The sequence below is a fragment of the Hyperolius riggenbachi genome, chromosome 1 (genome assembly GCF_040937935.1).
Source record: "Hyperolius riggenbachi isolate aHypRig1 chromosome 1, aHypRig1.pri, whole genome shotgun sequence".
Taxonomy (NCBI): domain Eukaryota; kingdom Metazoa; phylum Chordata; class Amphibia; order Anura; family Hyperoliidae; genus Hyperolius; species Hyperolius riggenbachi.
In genome coordinates, this window is record NC_090646.1 from 445432749 (window position 1) to 445447971 (window position 15223).

Sequence of the window (15223 nt, forward strand, 5' to 3'; positions counted from 1 at the left end):
GTGTAACAGTTGAATAGTTAAGGAGTTATGGGCCCAATTGCTAGTTTTACATTGGGCTCCCTATATATAACAATATTTACAGAGCACCAAAACCTGCCAAGGAGAACCACGGACACGTGTAAGTGGCAAAGGGAACAGTTTGTTAATGATTACCACTGTTCAAAGCTTTAAAAAAGTGATTATTACCGACCTATTGCCAAAAAAGAGCTACTTTAGAGGTTGAAGGCTGCCCCTCTGATCCAGGGCCTCCTGGGTGTGGCCGCAGCCTCTGCATCCCCTATTGCTGCACCTCTGGCTCCCTGTGTGATCAGCACTAAGTCTTGCTATTGAGGTAGCCTTGTTTGGGTAGCCAGAAGGGACAATGTTGACTTATAAATATTAGTAAAAACGACAAGCTGTCATTAAAATTTGGGGATGCAGTCCTATTTGGTGTGGCAAGTATATCCTTATTAGTATGATTGAGCAGTGAGCTGAACATATTATAAAGAACCCTCGGTGGCTCCAGGCATTCTTGAAGCCATGATAGCATGCACCACACCTAGATTTTTCAGCTTTACACAACCATTCAGATACATTTGGATGGCAGTTAAAGGTGCTCATTAATCGGCTTAGCTGGATCTGAGAATGTTTTCACAAAATTGTCATTCAAATTTTTTTTTCCTTTTAAAATGCCAAGTAAAAAGCATTCTGGGTTCAAAGAGGCTCTTCATCATTAGAAGCAGGTTGTCTCAGAAGCCAGACTATCAAACTCTTCTTCTCATCTCCCCATAGTCCCAGAAATCCAAACAGCTTTTTAAACCTTTCAGCTGTATCCTCTGCCCCTGCATTACAGCCAAGTAAATATTAAATCAGAAACCACTTCACCCATTAGCCTAGTCTTTACAAACAGACCCCATTTATCACCTTAAAATTTCCCTGTTGTCCGTGTAAGTTTTGCAAGCTATATGACAGTTTCTTTGTATTATATTTTTGAAAGGTTTTCGGTTATTTGGCACATCTGTTCCTGGAGATACTGGCACTGTGACCTCTTGTACAACTTCAAAATTCAGGACACTCTGTTCAACCAGGTATGGTGAGAGCAGAATTTACATAAAACGGTTATATACATTCTCAAATGCACTTAATTGTTTCCTGGCCATATCTGCACTGACTTTGTTTAAGCTATTCTTGTACCACCATCTTTTATTGATGAGAAGAAAATCTTGTACAAATGGGGCACTTTTACAGATTCTGTAATTCTGGATATTCAGTATTATGAAAAAAAAAAGCATTGCCATTTATACAACTGGTATACACTGTACCTCCCATTATAAGGTCTGAAGTCCATTTAGGGTTATACTTACGGTGAATGGCCTGCTTACAGCTTTCACTGATTACAAAACCAACTGACCCATAAAATAAGGACTGTCAAATCCAGTCCTTCCTGACAGTGATCGGCCCAATCTGGCCATGAAGAAGACTCCATCATAAGTGGGCAGAGTTTGCATTGGTCAGACAAACCTTTTACTTCACTCACCTCTTTCAATCACAGTGAGACCAAATTTGTTACTCCTCCTGGCAGTACAACCCACTGCAGCCTTAAATGGCATGTTAATAGTACAAAGCATCATCGGAAATTGGTAACTTCAATCAAAGTCAAGGTGACTGGTTTTTATTTTCTAACACCTACAAAATTTGTTAAGCTGAGACTACTGTAGACCGTTCATATAATTCAAACAAGTCCACTAGAATCCTAAACACACTAAAAAGGTGTATATATTTGCATACATTTGACTTCCATACCATTACTGTAGACCTATGTGTTCTGCATAAGCACATGTTTTATTCCATGAACAGATCTTTGCCCAGTCTTAAAATCCCATTTACTTCGGTATCACCAGTACAGAAACACACCAGATCATGTGAAACCACAGCTAGCGATGCAAAGGCTAGCCAGTTAAAGTTCACTTTTATCTAATAAAAGATAACTAAGCATATAATCCTCTTTACGTGGGAGGGAGTTTGGATTGGTTGCGCTGTGCCACAGCTGTGTTTAATTTGCTATTCATTCTTTTATGACTTGCTGCTACTGTGTTTATAATTTACAATTCATGTTTTTTTATATGCCCTTCTTTTTTTAATAAAGCCTGATTTAAAAAAAAAAACAACAACAATGTGATGTATTAATAAACAAAGAAGGCAAGTGCTCATATTTTCTGCAATTGTTTTGTAATAATACAAGGGAATTGAACAAAATCTCATTCTATTTATTGTTCGGCTTGTTATACAGTATAAAGTGCAGCATACATTGTAACACTATATAAATAGTAATATATGTACAGAAGATTACTTTTTCAAAGTTAAATTATTTGTGTAGCGTGATATTTGTATGCTGAACATAATTTTACAAAAAGATAACATTTAGTGTTTGTTTTTTATTATTTTGGTAGACCGAGAGACAGGAGGACTGAATATTCAGTGGTATCTTAGGTGTATTGCTAGTATTCCATTTGGAACTGTGACGTATCACAATGGCACGTCACCCACGGTGTAATGTGACTCGTTATGCTTACTGTATGATAGTTATGTAGTGCCTTATAGGCTCACCTTTTCCTATGTGCCTGAAGTTGTTACCATCTCACCATGCATTCATAAATGTTTGTTATGGATAGCAGCTTGCATTCACAAGTAACACTCAGAATTGTGCTTGCCACTGCTAACGTCCTGGGATGCATCATGGTCTTAAATAGTAATGTACATGTCAGTGTAATAATACTTTTTGCCTCATTCAGTTTGTACACAGATATGTAGGGGTTGTTATGGCTCACATTTTCTTTAGAGTGATCCTGATGGGAACTTAGGCAATATAAACTGAGTGGCAGTTCTGGACATTAGGACAAATGTTCATGGACGTGAGAACATAAACAACAGAGCTCCCAAGCGTTTCTTTTGGTCAGAGAACAAGACATCTATCTCAATAAAAGGCCCAATAGATAGGATTGGAAGGTAAAAAGGGAGGGGCTTCCTCTTAACAGTCAGGACAGTATTATTTCTCCTGGGCATATCTCTGAAACAATTATCCTCAGCCAAGGATTACACATCAGGGGATCAGGGCTGGCGCTACCATATAGGCAAAGGGGGCGATTGCCTCAGGGCCCCAGAGCCTGTAGGGGCCCCCAAGGTGTCTCCCACCATCTTAATTGTTGCTCCCAGGGCCTCTGTAGAGTCTTTGGCAGAGAAGCGTCTCACCTGTGTTGGCAGTCACACTCCTCTTTCACTTTGTGGCTCAATACTCCCTGTCTTTCTCCACCACTGGCTGCATATTCTCTGTGACCCGCGGAATGTTATAACGAGGATGAAGTCGGGGAGTGAATGAAGCCATGGACTGTAGGTGAAGTGCGGCTGCCAGCACCACTGAGATCCTAGTCTGACAAAGACTCTGCAAGGACCCACCCCAGGGAGAACAGTTAAGTTAGAAGGTGATCGGGGGGTGGGATGCCAGCAGCCAGCCAGCTTCAACAAAGAGCCCCTAATGCCTTTTCCTGGTCGGGGTGTCTGTTGGGGGGGGGGCCCTGGTTAATTTTGCCCAGGGGCCTCATTGTTACTAGAACCGGCCCTGCAGGGGGGATACTGGGAAGCTGGAAAACATCACAGGGACACAGCAGAATCTGAAAACAAGTTAATTAACACAGACGGTGCAGTATTAAACTCTGTACACTAGAGGGCACCTCAAGCCTTATTCAGGACAGCCTGTCTGGAAATTTGACCTGGTAACCTTTTACCTATGTGCTTATCATATGCTCAGTTTAAATTGTGCAGGATCATGATCACTTTAACATCAAATCTGCAATGTAGAGAACTTTATCTGGGTCTGCTTAATCACTGCTGGTGTTTATCATTTTGCTGTTTTAGTGCTTTATGAGATGATTCATGAGGTATACAAGTAAAACAATGAAAATCTGACAATGTGTTCCTTCCCATATTTGGCAGTGAGGACAGTGAAGGGGAGACTGAGCGGAGGTGCCGGGAAGCAGCTGTGTCAGGGCTAGACATTCTAAGACACAGCGCTCTACAGCCAGGCCCAGAGGAGACTCCAGAACTACTGAGCGATAATCAACTTACAAAGAAATGTAAAAAAAAGAAGAAAAAAAAGGACAAGGATAAAAAGCTGAGTTCTAAATCAGGCCATCAACAAGAAAGGCAGGAGCCAGAATTAAGTGGTTTTAAAAAGAAGAAAAGGAAGAAGAATAGGGAACTGGATAATGATTGTACTCAGTCAGGTCTTCAGAGAGTTCGGGAAGAGGATGAACCAAGTGGCTTTAAAAAAAAGAAGAAAAAGGAAAAAGACAAACCTATGACTGACTCTACTAAATCAGACCAGCGGGACTTGAGGCAAGAGCTTAAATCCAATGGTTTGAAAAAGAAAGCCAAAAAGTTGAGTAACAAGATTGCGTGAGGCCAGCCATAAGCACGGGTTTTCCATATCTTTAAAAATGGCAAAATGCCAGTTGCAGAGACTGAAGGGGGCAAATGGCAGTATAAAAAATCCACTGGATATAAAAGAAAGAGTTCACGTTGTATAGTTCTACTGTGGTTGGTGGCAGATCTGAAGCTCACGGAAGGTCCCATGTTTGTAAGGCGATCTTGTCCTCCAGTACCGCATCATACAAAAAGAATGTGTTTTATTAACACCGTTTCCATGGAAAGAAGATTAATAAAATGGGTGTTTTTCATGGTATCTGCTTATACAACAATATCTGTCATGTGCTCCCATCTTGCCAAAATATCCTGCTACTGTTTCTTACGGGGCATAGTTCATGCCATGTTTGACCAGTACGAGTGTGTTCGTTGGATGGTGACATCCGAAGTCTCTGATTTGTAATTTCTCTCTGTGTAGCTGTTCAATTCCAACCACATCTGTAGGAGTCTGGGGATGTTGCTGACAGATGTATATCCACAGCAGAGCTGAAGTCCTCTCATTGTGAGGAAGATGTCATCTGTGTGGACATATAATTGTCTATAGTGCTGTGTGGTGAGGACAGCAGGTGGCTGTGGCTGTCAGGGGTGCTGGAATTCTGATAGTGCACTAGGCTGGCTGAAGATACTGTGCAGGAGAGAAGAACACAAATTCTGCATGTTGGTTTATATTAGTGTTTCAGTCATAACATTTCACAGTTCTGGTTTTCAAAAATTCTAAACTTTTTTTTTTTTTTTTTTTTTTTTTAAAGCAATTTTCATTCCTTTTATTATAGGTTAACTTAGTTTACATTTGTTCGGCTATACTACATGTTTTCAGTGTTGGCCAATATTAAAAAAAAGTTGGAAAATATGCTGCATGTGTGGTTTGTAACTATCATTGTTAAGTCTGATGAGTTCAGAGAATAAATCTGTCAAACGTAACCCTTTTACCCTTTCAGGACACCGCAGCTCTCTTTACTTCCTTTTTTTTATTTTTTTTTATTTTTGCTGTAATCCGTGTAGGTTATAATACTATAATTTGCCAAAGTATTACTACTTTATGTTCTACTATAAATAGGATTTCTCGTCAGTGAGGTGTAAATCTTATGCAGCTTAAAAATGGGTCGATCACATGAAACCAAGGAGGGATTCAATCACTCCATTTTCAAGAAGAATATATTTGCCTAAACATGTGCACAATTCTGCATTAACTCAAAATTATCTCCCTGACCTTTCCACCTAAATACTGTAGTAACAAAAATAAATAAATAGATAAAACGTTGCTACCAAAGTATTTCATATGCCTAAAAGTGAAAGACTATGGTTGACAGACCAGGACATTGATAATGCCATCTGGCATTAAGCTGTGGACATACATGATACAATTTAATTACCGTATTCTATTGAATAACTGATTCAATAATATGATTGATTGTGCAGTTGAATGCAAGTTTTTTTTTCAATTTGATAATTGATTTTCTTTTAAAAAATGTACATTTTTTTGGAAACCTGGGAACATTAATTCAAACAATTCCTTTATTTCTGGGCATACGAGAATGATCATAGTTTAACTTCCGATCATTCTAGAACCATTGTATTGGTTGTTGAACGGTTGATTCATAAGCTTTAGGGCTTGGGGCACACAGGTGATTCCTTGATAATGCCATTATCTTTAACACATGTGGCATGCATTATCCAGCACATGGTTAGTAACTGACTGGTAGGTCCCTTTTTATTCATTTTTTTAGTTGGGTTGTCCACACATCTACTAATTTACTATCCTTTCAGCATTCCTCACGGTGTTTTAGTATGATCAATGGGGGCTGCAGTCTTCTACCCTTTAATAGAATACCCAGGCAGTCCGGGGTGACCCAAAGACCAAAAAGCCCTCCTAAGCTCTGTAAAATTTAAAGCTATAGACACCAGCGGTTCTGGATGTAAGCCAGGCCTCAGGGGCATAAATAGATAATTTGCATATTCAGCAGTGGTGCATTGTGGGTAACCACAGTTAGATACTTAACTCTGAATTGTTGCAAATACCTTCTGTTCTAAGATGGCAAACCACCATTTAATAGCAGACATTTTGTTTTTGTTTTTATAGACTAATCCAGGCTTATTGGATCAGCCCCTGAGGGCTATCAAACTATTTCACTGTTGCTAACAATGCTATGCTGGGTGATATACAATAAAGGTGTAATAATGAGGCAAGCCTGTGTATCCTATGCCTTGGGGTTGATATAAAGGTGTTTGCATTTCCTTTGTACTTAATCACATGAACTCCTGGATTAATAGAAGTTCTATAAATAGTCTCTGTTCACTTGAAATATTCCTGTGCAGGGACGTTAGGACTAGATCGCAGTGCAAGTGGTTCCTGGCATTTGTTTCCCTTCCTGCAGCTGCTTCACCACCAGGTATCTGGAGGCTTTCCAGCAATTATATAATTGCATCCAGAGATATCACCGTGCTGTGAAATCATGAGGTAGAATTTGAAGCCACAATTATAGGAAATATTTATGTCCAGTTCAATTATGCTTGGTAATAACACTCTCCATTTTTCACTCATCTTTTATAACTGACATCAGCGAATGCCGGTCGCGTTTCTTCTGAAAATATCTCAATCTGATCTGGATTACATTTTAAATTGATGCAGTTTATGTTTATAATAAAACATTTTATTATTGCAGTATACAGTGTACTGCTAAAATCCTCAATATACTGTAGATGCATGACTAAAACCTGAACAGGAGAACATTTCCATTGCACTAACTCCACCTGCTGTTGGCAATGAAGTACTGTATATAGAGAACTGGACATTTCTAGCTTTTAAAGGGAACCTTAACTGAACGGGGGTAAAGAGTTTCACTTACCTGGGGCTATTACCAACCCCCTGCAGCAGTCCTGTGCCCTCGGAGCCGCTCAGGAATCCTCCGGTCCCCCGCTGTCACTTAGTTTTGTTTTTGATGACTCACCAGTCGGCCGGCCGCCATACGTATTATTGGACGCATTCCCTACTGCAATTAGCGCTGTTGCGGACCGCAACGCGTACAAAAATACGTGTTGCCGCATATCTAAGCGTGTGGAATGCGGCAACGCGTATATTTTTACGCGTTGCGGTTCGCAGCAGAGCTAATTGCAGTAGGGACTGGTGAGTCGTCAAAAACGAAACTAAGTGACAGCGGGGGACCGGAGGATTCCAGAGCGGCTCCGAGGGCACAGGACTGCTGCAGGGGGCTGGTAATAGCCTCAGGTAAGTGAAACTCTTTACCCCCCGTTCAGTTAAGGTTCCCTTTAAAGTAGAATCTATTATCATTTACACGCAGTGTTTTCCAACCCTGTTCCACCAACAGTGCATGTTTTGTGGAAATCCACAAAGGTTGTTAATAAGCTCTGCTGAGACACTAATTACCCCACCTGTGCATGTTTGTGGTTTCCTGCAAAATGTACTGTCGGTGGGCCATCAGGACAGGGTTGGGGAACTCAGATTTAACCAGTTGAGGACGACAGCTTTACACCCCCCTAGTGACCAGGCTCTGTCATACAACTTAACACCCAAATTAATCTTGGCTCCTTTTCTTGTCACTAGGAGGGCTTTGTTTTGGTGGTCTCTGATCGGTACTGCGGTCATTAGTTTTTGTTTTTTTTTTATTTAAAAAAAAGAGCCTTTTTTAAATTGCTGTAATTCCCCCCCTCCCCCTAAATTGTCCCTGGGCGGCGATCCATCCGCCTGCTCTCATTGGCGTCAACCTATGAGAGGGATTTGATTGTGAGCCGCTTGGAGGGACAGCTAAGTGTCCCCTGTACAGATCTGCCTAACACCAATTGGCGTCAGCCAATGGGTAGCTGGATGGTGTAATGGTTAAGATAGTGGTGGCTGGATGGTGTAATGGTTAAGGGCTCTGCCTCTGACACAGGAGACCAGGGTTCGAATCTTGGCTCTGTCTGTTCAGTAAGCCAACACCTATTCAGTAGGAGACCTTAGGCAAGTCTCCCTAACACTGCTACTGCCTATAGAGTGCGCCCTAGTGGCTGCTGCTCTGGTGCTTTGAGTCCGCCAGGAGAAAAGCGCAATATAAATGTTATTTGTCTTGGTTGTATAGATCACAGCGCTGTGCAGATGTCAACAAAGAGGATTTTTTTTGTTTTGTTTTTTGTTAATAGCCTGCCAGCTGCGATCAAGGGAAGCTCTGTGTCTCTGCAGGGAACAATTGCGCATGCGCTCGCTTGCCCTGCTAAACCCTGCCTCCAGGAGCTGACGCCAATTGGTGTTAGGCGGTCCTGGAGCTGCCACCCTCCCGCCGCGGATCGGCATTAGGCGGTTGGGAGGGGGTAAAAGAAACTCTGTAACAAAACCCCTTCCCCCTGGCGGTTATTTACCCTAGGAGGGGTAAGCCTCTGGATCCTAATGAGGCTTTCCCTATCCTCCTAAGCCTCAGGGATCCAGCACTGTCTACCCCGAAAACACAGCGCACAAGGATGTTGGCTGTGGTGCAGACGAAGTAGCATCTGCAGTATGCGACTGCAATCCTTCCGATTTGGGCTCAAGCAAAAATAGCCAAGCCCGATTGGGTCCTCTCTACTGCGCGGGTGCAAGTCTGCGAGTCTTATAGATTTTCACAGAGTTCCCCAACCCTATCCTCAAGTCCCACCAACAGTGCATGTTTTGCAGAAAACCACAAACATGCACAGGTGAGGTAATTAGTGTCTCAGCAGAGCTGATTAACTACCGCTGTGGATTTCCACAAAACATGCACTGTTGGTGGGCCTCGAGGACAGTTGGGGAACACTGCTTTAATAGTGTTGAAAATCATGAGTGCTGTATGCTCCAGTCTAAAGAGGAGAAGGACCAAGGAAAAAATACTTTCCCATTACAATTTTAAATGCTGTGGTTTCATGATATAGGCATTTCAGATCTCCTCCCTCCACAATCTATTCCTTACCTGATGGACTAGAGGAGAGGCGGTGACTGGAAGAAAGGTGCAGGATACTGGAGTCTTGGCTGTGGAGCTGGGAACCCTGAGAGTCTCCCTGACTACTTGAGTGCAAAGAGTGGACCTGTTTACAGAATACATTTGTCAATCACACTGTAGCATGCAAGAATTCTCTCATGTTAAATAGGTTATGTTTATGGCTTTATATAATCATGCTAATATTAAACATCATTATCTGGTTAATATATTAGCAATATGCCCCATTTCATATATCAGATCTAACTAAAGCCTGTACACACCTTGCAGTATAACCTAGTCTGAGTGCTTTCACGTAAGTGTTCGCAACGGCAGACAACCTGAGACTGACCAGCAGTAACTATATATAGAGCGGAGCTCTCCCGCGCCACCCATCACCGATCAACCAATAGCCACTTGCTCTGAGGTCAGCTGACCAACCTGGTCAGCTGATCCCTCCTTGTTTGTCATAAAGGTTCTGCCTTTCAGCGCGCGCGCGTATTCCTCAACCTGTGTGAACTAACAGACCCAGCCACACCAGACACGCTGCTGCGTGCAAACCGCCTTGCGGAATCAGCCGCCTTGCTGCCAGTACACGCGGCGGCTTTTCCGCGATCTATATTATTATTATTATTTTTTATTGTATTTATAAAGCGCCAACATATTACGCAGCGCTGCACAATAGATAAATGGGTTAACATACAAGGTAGAACATACAGGAAACTCACAACAAAACAAGATCATGCAAATGATTTGATAATACAGTGTTATAGGTCAAAATAGAGACTGTTCTAGTCCACGAGAGGGGTGATTGTCAGTAAGATTGCATAATCAGGCTGGAAACACTAGGGAGGAGGGCCCTGCCAGAGGCTTACAATCTAAAAGGTGAAGGTTCATCTGTTGAGAGGGTGTCTAATGCTGGGAATACACGGGTCGATCCGGGAGGGCCATTAGCCGCCGGATCGACCCCAGCCGCATGCGCGCGGATCGATTACCGCTCGTCCCCACCGGTGCTCCTTATCAGCCTCTCGATTCCCTGCCATTGCCGCCTGCGGGGATCGAGCGGGCGGGGGTCGAGCAGCGTGATCGAACCAGCTGAATATTATCAGCTGGCCGGATCAGCTACTCGATACACTGTACAAAAACGTAATGCTGGGGATACACTGTACGCTTCTGTACCGTGTATCGAGCAGCGGATCCGGCCAGCTGATAATATTCAGCTGGTCCGATCATGCTGCTCGACCCCCGCCCGCTCGATCTCCGCCGGCGGACAATGGCAGGGAAAGGAAATGCTGATAAGTAGCGCCGGCGGGGGCAAGCGGTAATCGATCTACACGGACGAGTGGGGACGCGGCTAGGGTCGATCCGGCGGCTAATCGGCCGCCGGATCGACCCGTGTATTCCCAGCATAACAGAACATATTATGGTGCTGGTGTAGGGGGGTATGTGAGCATGAAAAGGTGAGTCTTGAGAGCTTGTTTGAAGGTATTAAAGGTGAGGGCGAGTCTGATGGCTTTTGGGAATGAGTTCCAGAGAGTAGGGGCAGCCCTGGTGAAGTCCTGCAATCGTGCATGTGACTGAGATATGCGTGGTGCGACTAGGCGCAGGTCATTGGAGGGGGCGGGCTGGTATGTGCCTGTGGACCAGATCAGAGATGTAGGTTGGGCAGGTCTTGTGCACTGATTTGTAGGCCAAGCACAGGATTTTGAAATTGATCCTAAAGCTGATGGGGAGCCAGTGTAGGGCTTTACAGAGCGGAGTTGTAGAGGCACTGCACTGAGAAGAATGTATCAGTCTGGCTGCCGCATTCATTACCAATTGAAGTGGAGAAGTACGGTTAGAGGGGAGGCCAGACAAAAGAGAATTGCAGTAGTCTAGGCGGGAGATGACAAGGGCGTGGATAAGGAGTTTAGTGGTGTCAGGGGACAGGTAGGAGCGGATCTTGGAGATGGTGCGGAGGTGGAAGTTGCAGGTTCTAATCATTTTTATCATAATAGGGGAAAAATTGAACATATGTGTGTGGTACATTGGTCATATTTTTTGAATGTTACAATCGGTCAGAAAAATTAATTGCAATTTTTAAATTGAACAGATATTTTAAAACCTGTATGGTGTGTGTGTGTGTGTGTGTGTGTGTGTGTGTGTGTGTGTGTGTGTGTGTGTGTGTGTGTGTGTGTGTGTGTGTGTGTGTGTGTGTGTGTGTGTGTGTGTGTGTGTGTGTGTGTGTGTGTGTGTGTACACCTTTAGAATGGATAACATACTGTACAGTAACTACACACATTTTTGCAGAAATAGGAACACTTTTGTCATCACATCTTAACCACTTTACATCCGAACTACAGTATATTCACGTCGTTCCAAGTGGTTTCTGAAACCCACACGACCTGAATATAAGATACTGCCATGAAATGAGCACAGCACGCGGAACCTGGGCTCATCAGCCTCCCCTCCTTCTAACTACAGTTAACAGGAATTCCATTCCCAGGGGTCCGATTCCCCTCCACCCCTGTAATTACCCCCCCAATGCTGCAATCAGGCAGTATGGAGGATTACTATGTAAAGATCTCTCGCCTGACCTTGTTTCTGTGGCTATCAGGCTCTCCTCCATACTTTGCTGCATTTAGCCTCGCTATGCCAAATGTATCAGGTCCCAGCTTGATGTCATAGTGAAGCTGACAGCGGTACTGTATGGAGTGGAGACTAATCATTGCAGGAACAAGGTCAGGTGAGAGATTGCTGCATTGTAATGCTTCCCTGCAGGGAAAGGGGGGACAACTAGCATTTGGGGGTTGTTGTAAAGGGGCAAACACCAGTCTATGGGGGGGGGGGGTGTAAAAGGGTGCACACCTGGCTATCCATGGGAGGGAGGGAGTAAAGGGACACACACACCTGGCTATCCATGGGGGAGGGGGTTAAGAGCCACATCTAGTCAACTGGGGGGGAGGGTAACAGGCACATCTGGCTAACTGGGGAGGGGTACAGAGGCACATCTGGCCAACTATGGGGATGGGGGTAATATAAAGGTGCACATCTGGCTAACGCTAACTACTGGGGGGAGGGGGCTAATAAAGAGGTAATTACGTTAAAAACCAGTGCCAGAATATGGGGGGGAAAATCGTCTTTATTTCCAAATAATTTATTGTCGCCATACATTGTACTGGGATCATAAGTTAAATGTTGTAATAGCCAGGACAAATGGGCAAATAAAATGTGTGGGTTTAATCTACAGTACCACTTTTTATTTTCAAACTATAGCTGAAAACTGAGAAATGCGCCGGGGTCATGTGATGACACAAGTAAACAAGGCACTACGGAAGCCTCTGAGGACTGCCGCTATAGCGGCTGAAGATGTTCCGATACTTTGTCAGCTGGGATCGCGCTGCTGCGGGGCTGACGTTGGGCGAGATAAAAGATTAAAGAAGGAGCAGTGTGGATGATAACAGGGAATTCTCCTATGCCGCTCATTGTGGATCGCACTGCTGGGGCACGCTAGGGGAGATAAAGATCAAAGAACAAGCAGAGTGGATTATAACAGCGGCTTCTCCTTAGAGACATGTGGATCGCCCTGCTGTGGGGAACAATGGGGGAGATAAAAGATCAAAGAACGAGCATTGTAGATGATAAAAGCAGCTGCTCCTATGCTGCTTAGGAACACTGGATCACGTTGGTGATGCTGATGCCACCCTACTGTGCACCTGGTTAGGACCGCATGGACACCCAGACCAAACCCAGCTACTGCCACCCAGGCTGGTGAGATTTCCTGTAATTGTATTGGTTATTTAGTGTAGCTGGGGAGGGGGGGAGTTGTGTAGTGCAGTGTAGCTGGGGGGAGGGGACAGCAGGGGTTAGTGAAGTGTAGTTTAGTATAGTTTGTGATGGCAGCAGGGGTTAATGTAGCTTGGCAGTGAGACAGAAACATCTTGGGGGAGGAAAGGTCTATCAGACACTCCTGGACCATGGATGCACCCAGGTTTAGTATATATATTTTTCCCCTAGTTTTTGCCCTTTAAACCTAGGTGCGTCTTATAGTCCGAAAAATACGGTAATTACTTTTATTTATTTTTCCCTGTAAAATACATTCAAAATGTTGTTAGCAGAATGTACCACCCAAAGAAAGCCTAATTGGCAAAAAAAAAAACAAGGTATAGATTATTTATGTGTGAAATGTAGAAACGTTCTCTGTTTTTTAGGGGGAAATAACCAAGGGTAGGGAAGTAGTTACACTTTGAGATATAAGCTTCAATCCATCAAGCATTACCACATTCGGTAATGCTGAAAACAGATGATTTTTCGGAGCATCTTTTAAAATGTCAATTCTTCAAGGCTGTTACCGCATGGCAAGCTGAAATTACCGAACAGTGAGGTAAATTACCCACTTGTGCGGTAAACACCCCAACAAATGTCAGCAAATGTCAATTCATCAAGATTACAGAAAGCGGTAAAGCCCAGTATCATGTTCAATCATAACCGGCAGCTCTCTTAGTGTCGGAAACAGTGCGGAGACTGTGCAGGAGCCATGACTCAGAGAAGCAGAGAGGGGTTACCTATGATTGACAGGAGCAGATAGCCAATAATGCCACTTTGCATTTTATTAATAACTGGTTTTATTCATTATGTATTGAATTCAGAAATGCTTTGAGTTTCTGTCTGTGTCCAGGAGCTTCTCCACAGTCAGAGAATGTGTCACATTCCTCACCTCACACAATTAAGTAAACACAAGATAACATAATCTACACTTCAGATGCTTCCACATTTCTCTGCACTGAACTTTCCAGCCCTGTGTGTAACCCTTTGAATGCTGGTCTAGTAAAAAAAAATGCTGGTTGCATGCAGTATAATATGCTGTAAATAATTTTTTAGAACAAAGAAGAAATGCTGGATTTTATTCCGCTTTAATCAGCATTGTTTAGTTAGCCAGATAAAAGATTTTGCATTCAATTTGATTTTTTGGGACATGGGGTAAATTTGACTTTGGCTGCCTCATTACATAGGTGATAACTAATTTTTAACACTTGCTGTATGGGAGAACAGGAATTTTCTTTTTTTTTCAGAAAGGATTTCTTAGTAGGAATAGTATCATACAGAACTGCCCATAATTACTGGTGTGCAAACACCTTGCAAATTTTGACTTAAAGTTATTTTTATTCTACTAGCAAGTAGTTTTTTGATGGGAAATGACATAGGTGTCTCCCAAAAAATAATAAGATGATGTACAAGAGGCATTATTGAGGAAAAAAAATTATCAGCTTTTATTTTCATTTGAGCAAAAAGTGTCAAAATTATTCATACTTTTCACAAACTGTCACAGTCTGTGGGAGAATCCAAAGGTTTATACCATTCCAAATAGGGAACAGCTGTTTTAATCAACTCAACAGGTGAAAAACAGCAGCCCTTTGCAGTTGATTTGTGGACAGACATGGCTAAGACAAAGGAGCTCAGTGAGCACCTGCGGCTGCGCATTTTGGCTGCCCACAAGTCAGGAAAGAGCTACAAGGCCATTTCTAAATGTTTTCAAGTTCCAGTGGCTACAGTGCAGAGAATTATTAAAAAATACAACATCTTCCCCACTGTGGAAAATCTCAGAGGACATGGTCGGAAGCCAAGAGTGACATCTGTGCTGGCCAAGAGGATAGTGAGAGAGGGGAAAAAGTATCCAAGGATCACCACCAAGGTCATCCTGATGAATATGGGCTCTGCTGATGGCAATGTCTCAAGGCAGATAATCCAACGGACACTGCACACTGCTGGGTACCACGGACGCAGACCAAGGAGGACGCCACTTCTCCAGCTAAGGCACACAAAAGCTTGCTTGGCCTTTGCAAATGCTAATCTGGGCAAAGAAG

General features: G+C 43.2%; 2 protein-coding genes across 2 annotated transcripts in view; one reads left to right on the forward strand and one right to left on the reverse strand.

The window, feature by feature from the left end:
- The window catches only part of C1H12orf43 (chromosome 1 C12orf43 homolog), a 30693-nt gene extending 25314 nt beyond the window's left edge, over nucleotides 1-5379 (forward strand). Inside the window, exons 5-6 of the mRNA XM_068238654.1 lie at nucleotides 977-1067; nucleotides 3970-5379. Of these exons, the coding sequence (XP_068094755.1) occupies nucleotides 977-1067; nucleotides 3970-4435 (557 nt within the window). The 3' untranslated portion in view covers nucleotides 4436-5379. The remainder of the gene's footprint in view (nucleotides 1-976; nucleotides 1068-3969) is intronic.
- HNF1A (HNF1 homeobox A) overlaps nucleotides 2226-15223 on the reverse strand; it is a 112059-nt gene continuing 99061 nt past the window's right edge. The window contains exons 8-9 of the mRNA XM_068238643.1: nucleotides 9375-9489; nucleotides 2226-5083 (exon numbers count right to left, since the gene is read on the reverse strand). Coding sequence (XP_068094744.1) covers nucleotides 4956-5083; nucleotides 9375-9489 — 243 coding nt within the window. The 3' untranslated portion in view covers nucleotides 2226-4955. The remainder of the gene's footprint in view (nucleotides 5084-9374; nucleotides 9490-15223) is intronic.